At 35.7% G+C, this 11,604-nt stretch overlaps 1 protein-coding gene across 1 annotated transcript; it reads left to right on the forward strand.

The window, feature by feature from the left end:
• Nucleotides 1-2,088: 2,088 nt before the first annotated feature.
• LOC135714760 (uncharacterized protein K02A2.6-like) lies at nucleotides 2,089-3,633 on the forward strand. The gene has a single exon (XM_065238129.1). It carries the CDS (start codon nucleotides 2,089-2,091, stop codon nucleotides 3,631-3,633), a length of 1,545 nt encoding a protein of 514 aa, XP_065094201.1.
• The last annotated feature ends 7,971 nt before the right edge of the window (nucleotides 3,634-11,604 follow it).

Here is an 11,604-nt window from a genome sequence, read left to right on the forward strand (position 1 = left end):
CCTATTGTTACTTAAGTCAAAGTGTATTTACCAGGATATTCGGGAGAATTATCAATTACGTCTCCTTACGTGCAGCCCATTCATCATTTTAGGACCACCAAAATCATCTAAGCAACAAACAGTTCTATTTATTCACTTTAATACTGAGAAATCGAAATGACGAACGTACACTTTTCACTGGTTTCTCTGTGCTGTTACTTAAGGCAAACGGCATCTCCATAGAAATCGGATGACTTAAGTAACATCGAAAACTATTTTGATCGGAAGGTGATTACGTCAAAAAGCAATTTGACTGGTAAATAATTTTAAAAATGGGATGTGATCCTATATTCAGACAGTATATTAGCACAGACAAACAGACGTAACTCTTTGAAAAAGTTTTTCTTGAAAACATAGTATCTCAAAACATAGGACCTCAGTAACGACATCTCTCTGGCTTCTCGCGGAAAACAAGATTGCTCACTAACTCGCAAACAATATTGCATAAAAGTTCTATAGAATGTATAGAAACGTCAAAGTGATCCGATGCCAGCGCTGCGGCGAGTAGTTCGCGGAACTGATAATATACAAATCAACCGTTAAATGCGTGAACGAAGATACACAATGAAGTGTTACGTCTGTTTGTCTGTGATATTAGTGTAATAGCAGGAGCATCGATTGACACTGATAGCTCGACTTTGTTTACCTTTGTTACATTCGACGTAATGAAAATTTGCTCTTGAACTCAAATTGTACAGTGTAAATACATTGCAGACACAGCAAATCACTTTATTTTGTTCAGCAAAAGGCTCTCCTACGCTCTCAAAGGATAGGAATAACATCACTATACAAATGTCATTTACCGGAATATCTTACCTTATATAGCGTACACTGTGCACTCAATGACGTTTCACCGTTGTTGTTATGTTTACTGATGCAGCTTTCTGTTTGTCGTCATTTTTGCGTAATTTTTCGTTTTTGGTTTCGGCATTGGCCGTTCGTCCATTACAAAATCCGGCAGCAAATCTCACTAGGCTCATGGCAAATCAACCAAAAACGACCACGGTTATCATATTGATATCATGTACCAAGGAATGTCGAATTTAGAAGGACAAGGAGTGGATTTCGGTGGTGACGACCAGCAAGATCAAGTGTTGTGTTTCACGATGCACGGAGGCTTAGGCGTGTCGATTTTTTTTTTTAAATTTCGTGTTGGTAAAAGACAGACTACAGTTATCCCACCCAGATAACACACCCGCCCCATTTTTCAACTTCGATTATTTTTCCTTGTTTAACATGTGCATCTGCGTGTTCATAAATAAATAGGGAATAATAATTGAGAACTTGAGAAAACAGGTAATGCTTGCCATTCTGTATCCTCGACAGAGATACACTTGCCGATAGATTTCCGAGTCCGGGAAAAAATTTGACATTCAATTGGAATCAATCAACACAGATCCACAGCATTTGATAAATAGTTGGACAAATAATTCAAACAAATGTATACCGTTCTTTGAAGTATGATTGGATTCTTTCTAACACTTCCGTTTCAAATTAATCTATTGACTCGGATTTCAAATTGTTCGTTTTGCTAGATGGCATGAATTGATCCAAGCCTGCATCACGAATGGTGTTGGCCAGCTTCAGAATTAGTTTTTTCTTCCCTCTGAGAAAAGTAAATTTTTCCGGGTTTTCTGCGTAAATCCCGTATATTTCACGCATTCAAGTTCTTTTTATCAAAGAACCAAATTCTCAAATTAAAAAAAAAAAACTATTATAATAATAGTGAAGGGAATAACTTGCCTCTCGTGTGAAATCCATTTTTCATTAAACGAATGTCAAATGTACACTTAAAACCAAAAATAGTCAAAAACAAAAAAAAACTGTCAGACTAAGTATGACATTCACAAATATCACAAATATTAAAATATTTAATATTTCCACCATCGGTATTGATGCTTATACTTGGAGCTGGCCTTCCCCTAGGGCGTACGCCATAATATTCGGCGTGAAGAAGTTTTTCCAATACTGTACGGACGGAAGTTCAGCTTGCTTACCGACAATCAGGCAATCTCGAAGATCTTCGGAGAGCACAAAGGGTTGCCGGTCATGTCTGCATTGAGGATGCAACACTACACTACGTATTTGCAGAGTTTCGATTACGAGATCTGGTTCCGGATGTCTACGGATCATGCGAATGCTGATGCCATGTCGAGGATTCCGTTAGGAGTAGCTGATCCCCAGAATGAGATTGAGGAGTCGGATGCTGTGGAATTGAGTCAAATCGATACTCTACCCTTGACTGCTGCCGAGTTAGGTCAAGCTACGGCGGGGGATCAGACGGTGCAAAAACTGATCCAAGGCATCAAGCACGGCCAGCTGGTGGAAGCGAAGGATCGTTTCGGAATCGAACAGAACGAACTCTCTATACAAAACGGATGCTTGCTTCGGGGAATTCGAGTGTACGTGCCTACAGTTCTCCGGAAACGTGTGCTGGATGAATTACATTCTACTCACTTCGGTACAACCCGTACGAAGTCGCTGGCAAGAGGCTATTGCTGGTGGCCTGGTTTGGATCGGGAGATCGAAGAATTGATTGCGAACTGCGCTGACTGCCAGTCAGTACGTGCGGAACCTGCGAAGATGAACCTTCATTGCTGGGAATCACCAAGTGAACCGTTTCAAAGGGTCCATGTTGACTTTGTGGGTCCTTTCATGGATACCTACTTCTTTATCTACGTGGATGCGTTTAGTAAGTGGCCAGAGATCAAAGTGTGCAGATCCATTACGGCCGAATGCACCGTAAACATGTGTCGCAAGATCTTCAGTACGTTTGGCATACCGTCAGTCCTGGTGAGCGACCATGGCGTCCAGTTTACTTCGGAAGTTTTCCAGCGGTTCCTGAAGATGAACGGTGGAGTTCACAAAATGGAAGCGCCGTATCATCCGGCAACGAATGGACAAGCGGAGCGGTACGTCCAGACGTTCAAGCAGAAATTGAAGGCGCTGAAGTGTTCCAAGTCTCAGCTGAACCTGGAACTGTCCAACATTCTTCTTACCTACCGCAAGATAATCCATCCGTCTACCGGGAAATCACCGTCAATGCTCGTATTCGGTCGACAGATTCGATCGAGAATCGACTTGCTGCTGCCGAAGAATGAAACTTCAAGCAAGGCTGACATTGCTGTGCGTCAGTTGGATGCTGATCGAGTACGTGTTCGCGATTTCTTGTCGAGTAACAAATGGAAATTTGGTAAGATCGTCGAGAAGGTTGGAAAGCTTCGTTATACGGTGCGATTGGATGACGGACGAATCTGGGAGCGTCACATTGACCATATCGTCGGTGTGGGCGCTAATTTGCGGAGCGATTCGGTGGACCCTCCAAGGGAGGAGTACATTGAACTCGACGAACCTACAACTTCGGCTGCTGCGCCAGTGGCCCAAGCTACAGCGAATCCTGTCGAGGAAGCTACTGGTACTGCACCGGTGGTTCCTTGCGCTACACCTGCTGCTGCGACGATAATGTCTACTCCTGGATCCCAGGAGCGTTCTTCGACTGTCGTGGCCGGTCGGTCTGCTGTGTTGGATGCTGTTCCGACGACTCTACGACGATCCAGCCGGGTAATCGTACCTCCCCAGAGATTGAATTTGTAATTTCTTTTGTATAACTTACTATAACTTTCTTTTTACGAGGGGGAGAAGTGTTATATCGTTATATTAACCTTGATATGTATACACCTATTATAACATTACCTTGCTCACGTACACCTTGTTTCGCACATTCCTTGTTTCCGCGTGAGCACGTTGCGAGCAGAGACGTTGATAGAGACGCGCAAGGAAAATTTCTGTCAAAACAGCAGCACGGTTTTTGAGGGATCTTTTGGCAATATCACTGGCAACCATGTTTCTTCGAGTGGCTTCAAATGACTTTTATACAGTGCCGCAATGCTGTTAAGAAAATTTGAACGTTCGACCGGAACTGAATAAAAATGAAGTGCGCGGCAACATTTTGCAAAAATAAAGTGAAGACGAGAGATGACAGTCGCTCCATGACAGTATAACTTTTTTCATATTTTACTGTTTTGCTTGCAGCGCAATTATTTGTATTACCATAAAACTAAATGAAACGTTTCGATTCGAAATTGTTTTTATCACTAATAAATGTTGTATTTAATTGAATCAACAATAAATAAATAGATAACAGATATAAAATATTTCGTGAAAATAATTAAACACTTTTTTCATCATTCAGAGCAATACTCCTTTCGAATGAATTGAGCAAACAGTAATGTTTATGTTCGTTTGGTTCAGCGTTTGACGGTTCGTTTGGTTCTTCTTGCTTCAGTCTATGTGTGTCTCTATTCAACGTCTCTGGTTTCAAGCTGTCATTAAATTTCTCTCGCCATGACGACATGCGCCTTCTGCGCGAAGAAGTATTAAAAAGGAAAAATAGAAGGTTTAAAAGTGTAAGCTGTTGTGGTTTTATTTCCTTCCTAATTTCGGCCGTCACAACAACGGGCTATCGTTATTCGTTTTTTTTTCCGTTCGGTATACTTGTAATATCGTACTGGTTGTTAAGCCTAGTATACAGATCGAAGCGAAACGAAAATTGAAGCACGCGAAAAATCATGAAATTTCGCTAGCGAAAAAGGTTATGAAAAAATGTTTGTGGAACATTTTCCAGTTTCCTTTTTTCGCAGTTTACAGTTCATGTGAAACGAAATCGGTCAGTTTACACCTCCGGTGAAGTGAAAATCTGACAGATACGCTCTTTCTCGAAACGTCAACTTTTCGCTTACCTGCTGCTCTTTTCGCTAGCGCTGCATGCGCGAAAAAAAATGAACGTAAGCGAAAAAGATACGATCCACAAAATAAGATTTCGCTGGATCGCATCTGTTTACAGTTCAAAGCGAAGCGAAATATTTGCCAATTGCGTTTTTCACGCAGGTGAAAAATTTAGTATTTTGTATGAATTTTTCGCTTCGCTTCGATCCCTATACAGGCCTTTAGTTGAAAGTGCACTTCGTTGCGATAATCGTTTATTGCTGATTGCATCTGAAACTGGACTGTCCCAGAAATGCAAAAAGTGTGATAGGAATAAGTGCACTGAAGACACCAAGACGATTAGACGTAATACCCCGTTCACATTACAGCCTATATCACGTAATATAGGCTGTCTTGCAATGAGCACTCATACATAGGATTTCCAGTGAAAACTAGATGTATGAGTGCTCATTGCAAGACAGCGTATATCACGTGATATACGCTGTAATGTGAACGGGATATAAACTTGCAATTTTATCACACTCTTTAATACCCCGTTCACATTACAGCGTATATCACGTGATATACGCTGTCTTGCAATGAGCATTCATACATCTAGTTTTCACTGAAAATCCTATATATTACGTGATATAATGTGAACGGGGTATAATAAGTGAAAACGCGCTTATTAGTCCAATTTGGTGTGAAATGCGCAATAATTAGAGCATATTTTGTGTTGTGAAAACAGTGAAAAAGTTATCCAATCGGACATATTGTAGTGTATACTATTGTGTAATTGTCGATATCAGACTAGCATTGGGTGATCTTGAGAATCCAATTCAAGCTGAATTTTGCATTAGGTCCTAAGTAACATGGACAGATTCTCTTCGTCGACTTTCTCTTAGTATCCCCACGGCCATGTTAAGGCATGCCTGGGTATCTTCAGCACACAGATCGATAAAAAAGCTTTAATCTAGCATCTAATACGACAAACACAACAAGAAACGTTTATGTGCTCAAGTTATTGGCAAATCAAAGTTGGCACGCGTGGAGAATAGAAGAACTATGAAAGTGATGATGGTTTCAAAGTTTTCCACGGAGAAGTATACGAGTGCAATCTTAAAATGCTTTTATTTTGTGAATGGAGCATTTTATTTAAATCTGGTTAGTGCTACGTTAGTAGAAAACTTCAGGACTACTCAATAGACATATAATACAGAAAACATAATTTCTTTTCAGATTTTTAGGTGTAAACATAGACTTCCGCTTTTCTATCACTGTAGCAGTAACCAGATTTAAATAAAATGCTCCATTTTCAAAATAAAAGCATTTTAAGATTGCACTCGTATACTTCCCCGTGGAAAATTTTGAAACCATCATCACTTTCATAGTTCTTCTATTCTCCACGAGTGCCAACTTTGATTTGCCAATTAACGAAAGAGAAAGTATCCCACACGAATTGCCGGCGAAAAAGTGACGTCATTTGACATTGAGCGACTTGAAGACTGATCGTTCGCCCTTTGTCCGGGATGCGGACAAAAGGCGACTCGCCCCGCTAGAGTAATTTCATCCGCCGGGCGACCAAATGGCGCTCCGGGATGCGGACGAAGGGCGACTCGCCCCGCTAGAGTAATTTCATCCGCCGGGCGACCAAATGGCGCTCCGGGATCCGGACGAAAGGCGACTCGCCCCGCTAGAGTAATTTCATGCGCCGGGCTACCAAATGGCGGATGGAAGTTGTTTTTATTTTTTTGTGATTTTGTTCGTAGCGGCTGATTACGTGGTCAGCCATGTTTTTATTTCATTCGTGGAAGTCGTTTGTTTTTCTTCGGGCCGTGAAATTGGCCTCCGATGGCCATATTCGGGAGTGAATGGTCTTCCGACGGGACCAAAGACGGAACATTTTTATACTCAAGGTAAGTAAACTACTTTTCAATAAAAACAAAAACAATCACCCCTATTCTGTGTTTCGTTTCGAACGAAATTCTCATACAAAAAAATATTTTTTTGTATGAGAATTTCGTTCGAAACGAAATACAGAACAGGGGTGAATATAATTTGATAATTTTTGTAAATTTTTTTCAGCCGGCTGCTGGCGTCACGGACTGGGAGTGGACTCCACACCGAGATGGATTTTTATTCAACCGAAACCGGGGTGAATTCCCTCCCAACGGAACCGAGGAGGTCAACAAAATCAGCAAGCCAACATGCCAAGTGGAATACTCTCAAGGTAAATATACTGCATGCAAACGGAAACAAGGGCAATGTTGATAATTTTTGTTTATATTTTTGATCCAAATCCAGTTAAGTGCAATTCTGGATACATGATGGTGAAGCTGGAATTAGCTACGGGAAGTTGATTTAAGATAAGTATTGCCCTGTTTGTTGTTTTAAGTGACATCATTTGTCATAATTAATCCGCTGGAGGAATTCGGATGAGTTAAACATCCTTTGGGAGGTCTGGGGATTGTGATCCTCCGAACTGAATTGTTGTTTATTTAAAGAAGTGATTCAGAGTAAAATCAATTGTCATAATTGGATTTCTGGGCTACATCCGGATATGTTCCAACATCCCTGAGATGCGTTGGAATTGTGCATCACGCGATGGTTATCAGGTTATGTGATATCAAGCAATATTTCTTGAAGGGATAAATTTATAAATGGCCTGCTGCATGATTTCCCGCTGTCTTCCAACATCCTTGAGGATGCGGTGGAATTGAGCGCGCGCGTGTGTGTGTGTGTGTGTGTGTGTGTGTGTGTGTGTGTGTGTGTGTGTGTGTGTGTGTGTGTGTGTGTGTGTGTGTGTGTGTGTGTGTGTGTGTGTGTGTGTGTGTGTGTGTGTGTGTGTGTGTGTGTGTGTGTGTGTGTTTTTTTTTTCATAGTAAGGTTTAGGAAACCTTCAAAAAGCCTGGCCTGTAGTGAAGTTGGCACTGTGCACAGCTCCACTAAAACCCATTCCTTATCTCTCCTCTGCCTTGATCCTCCCGGGACTACGGTGAAGCGACTACTTCGGGGGGTGGCTGTGCTCATGCACTTCTCATACTCTTAGCACTAGCTGGTGTTACTAGATCGCTGCTCATCTCTCCATTTACGCTGCACCTTCGACAACATTTGAGCAACTGTGCTGCTAACGGCATTCCAAGTGCCCTGGTCTCGACACATATCATGTACGACATTCTCCACGTTGAGGACGGGCATCTCCCTTCGCATTGGACGCTGCGTGTCCGAACCGATGCAGGTATTTCCTAAAGCAGCAGTGGCCAGATAGGAACTGCGTCAAGTGAAAGTTGACTTCTCCGTGTTTTCTGTTCACTCAGGTCGAAAGAATCGGTATCAACTGATGTGTCCATCTACCGTTTTCCGTCGTGTCCCACTCGAGGTACCACTCCTGTTGCCACATAGTCAACGACTCCGCTCTCACGACTTTCCGTACTCTTCCGGCTTCTCTCTGCCTGTAGCACTTGCTGTCCTCCGCCTTAGTGATGCCGATAGGGATCATTCCGGCGATAATGCCTACTGCTTCCGACGAGATTATTCTGTACGCACTGTATATAGGCGTATGCGTGTGTGTGTTTTAATATTTTTGTAACAGTTTGCTATTTTTTAATTCATGAACAATCCAAAGCCAGATCCTGATCAGGAATTCGAATCTGGATCCCGATAACGGATTCGAATCTGTATCCCGATAGCGAATCCGAAGCCAGATCGCGAAAGTTAAATTCATGTTGGTGTAAAGTTAAAGTAAAGTTAAATTAAAATTAAAATTAAAATTAATTAGTTAAAGTTTTTAAAAGATAAAATCAAGTTGAGTTTCAGTAAATATAAAGTTAAGTTAAAGTTAATATATTATTTAGTGAAGGTTAGGATAAAGCTAAGTTAAAGATATGTTAAAACCAAGTTATTTTAAAGTTAAGTTAAAGTTAAGTGGAAGTTAAGTTAATGCTTATGTGTCTTTGACTTATAATCAATTTAATTAATTAGTTTAAGTTAAGTTAAGGATATGTTAAAGTTAAGTTAAAGCAATGTTAAAGTTAAGCTAAAGTCATGTTAAAGTTAAGTTAACGTTAAGTTAGATTTATATTAAATTAATTAGATAAGGTTTAGTTAAATTTATGTAAAAAATAAGTTAAAGTGAAGTATGCTTTATGTTAAATTAATAAGGAAAGAGTTAGTTAAATTAATGTTAAAGTAAATTCAATGTTAAGATAATTTAATGAGTTGAAGTTTAAATTTAAGTTAATGTTTATTTAAAGATAAACTCAAGTTAAGTCAAAATAAAAACAAAGTTATAAAATAAATTAGTTTAAAGTTAAGTAAAAGTCAAATTAAAGATAAGTTAAAGTTAAGTTCAAGTAAAGTTAAAGTTAAGTTGAAGTAAAGTTAAAGTTAAGTTGAAGTAAAGTTAAAGTTAAGTCAAAGTTAAGTTAGTTTTATTTTAAATGAATTAGATAAGGTTTATTTAAATTTGTGTTAAAATAAAGTTAAAGTTTTGTTAGTTTTATGTTATATTTAGTGTTACTTAAATTTACGTTAAATTTAATTCAAGTTTATGGTTAATTAATGAGTTGAAGTTAAATAAAACTAAATAAATGTTTATTTAAAGATAGACTCAGTTTTAATTATAATAAAATCAAAGTAAAGTAAGTGATTAGTTTAAAGTAAAGTCAAAGATACGATAACGTAAAGTTAAAATTGAGTTGAACTTAAGTTAAAGTTAAGTTCAAGTTAAGTTAAGTTAAAGTTAAGTTAAAGTAAAGTTAAAGTTAAGTTAAAGTTAAGTTAAAGTTAAGTTAAAGTTAAGTTAAAGTTAAGTTAAAATTAAATTAAAGTTAAGTTACGGTTAAGTTAAAGTTAATTTAAAGTTAAAGTTAAGTTAAAGTTAAGTTAAAGTTAAGTTAAAGTTAAGTTAAAGTTAAGTTAAAGTTAAGTTAAAGTTAAGTTAAAGTTAAGTTAAAGTTAAGTTAAAGTTATGTTAAGTTAAAGTTAAGTTAAAGTTAAGTTAAAGTTAAGTTAATGTTAAGTTAAAGTTAAGTTAAAGTTAAGTTAAAGGTAAGTTAAAGTTAAGTTAAAGTTAAGTTAAAGTTAAGTTAAAGTTAAGTTAAAGTTAAGTTAAAGTTAAGTAAAATTTAAGTTAAAGCTAAGTTAAAGTTAAGTTAAAGTTAATGTTAAGTTAAAGTTAAGTCAAAGTTAAGTTAAAGTTAAGTTAAAGTTAAGTTATAGTTAAGTTAAAATTAAGTTAAAGTTAAGTTAAAGTTAAGTTAAAGTTAAGTTAAAGTTAAGTTAAAGTTAAGTTAAAGTTAAGTTAAAGTTAAGTTAAAGGTAAGTTAAAGTTAAGTTAAAGTTAAGTTAAAGTTAAGTTAAAGTTAAGTTAAAGTTAATGTTAAGTTAAAGTTAAGTCAAAGTTAAGTTAAAGTTAAGTTAAAGTTAAGTTAAAGTTAAGTTAAAGTTAAGTTAAAGTTAAGTTAAAGTTAAGTTAAAGTTAAGTTAAAGTTAAGTTAAAGTTATGTTAAAGTTAAGTTAAAGTTAAGTTAAAGTTAAGTTAAAGTTAAGTTAAAGTTAAGTTAAAGTTAAGTTAAAGTTAAGTTAAAGTTAAGTTAAAGTTAAGTTAAAGTTAAGTTAAAGTTAAGTTAAAGTTAATGTTAAGTTAAAGTTAAGTCAAAGTTAAGTTAAAGTTAAGTTAAAGTTAAGTTAAAATTAAGTTAAAGTTAAGTTAAAGGTAAGTTAAAGTTAAGTTAAAGTTAAGTTAAAGTTAAGTTAAAGTTAAGTTAAAGTTATGTTAAAGTTAAGTTAAAGTTAAGTTAAAGTTAAGTAAAATTTAAGTTAAAGTTAAGTTAAAGTTAAGTTAAAGTTAATGTTAAGTTAAAGTTAAGTCAAAGTTAAGTTAAAGTTAAGTTAAAGTTAAGTTAAAGTTAAGTTAAAGTTAAGTTAAAGGTAAGTTAAAGTTAAGTTAAAGTTAAGTTAATGTTAAGTTAAAGTTAAGTTAAAGTTAATGTTAAGTTAAAGTTAAGTTAAAGTTAAGTTAAAGTTAAGTTAAAGTTAAGTAAAATTTAAGTTAAAGTTAAGTTAAAGTTAAGTTAAAGTTAATGTTCAGTTAAAGTTAAGTCAAAGTTAAGTTAAAGTTAAGTTAAAGGTAAGTTAAAGTTAAGTTAAAGTTAAGTTAAAGTTAAGTTAAAGTTAAGTTAAAGTTAAGTTAAAGTTAAGTTAAAGTTAAGTTAAAGTTAAGTTAAAGTTAAGTAAAATTTAAGTTAAAGTTAAGTTAAAGTTAAGTTAAAGTTAATGTTAAGTTAAAGTTAAGTCAAAGTCAAGTTAAAGTTAAGTTAAAGGTAAGTTAAAGTTAAGTTAAAGTTAAGTTAAAGTTAAGTTAAAGTTAAGTAAAAGTTAAGTTAAAGTTAAGTTAAAGTTATGTTAAGTTAAAGTTAAGTTAAAGTTAAGTTAAAGTTTAGTTAATGTTAAGTTAATGTTAAGTTAAAGTTAAGTTAAAGTTAAGTTAAAGTTAAGTTAAAGTTAATGTTAAGTTAAAGTTAAGTCAAAGTTAAGTTAAAGTTAAGTTAAAGTTAAGTCAAAGTTAATGTTAAGTTAATGTTAAGTTAAAGTTAAGTTAAAGTTAAGTTAAAGTTAAGTTAAAGTTAATGTTAAGTTAAAGTTAAGTTAAAGTTAATGTTAAGTTAAAGTTAAGTTAAAGTTAAGTTAAAGTTAAGTTAAAGTTAAGTAAAATTTAAGTTAAAGTTAAGTTAAAGTTAAGTTAAAGTTAATGTTCAGTTAAAGTTAAGTCAAAGTTAAGTTAATGTTAAGTTAAAGTTAAGTCAAAGTTAAGTTAAAGTTAAGTTAAAGTTAAGTTAAAGTTAAGTTAAAGTTAAGTTA

The sequence above is a fragment of the Ochlerotatus camptorhynchus genome, unplaced genomic scaffold (genome assembly GCF_037179485.1).
Source record: "Ochlerotatus camptorhynchus isolate MF236.1 unplaced genomic scaffold, CSIRO-AGI_Acam_v1.1 ptg000711l, whole genome shotgun sequence".
In the NCBI taxonomy this organism is placed as follows: domain Eukaryota; kingdom Metazoa; phylum Arthropoda; class Insecta; order Diptera; family Culicidae; genus Ochlerotatus; species Ochlerotatus camptorhynchus.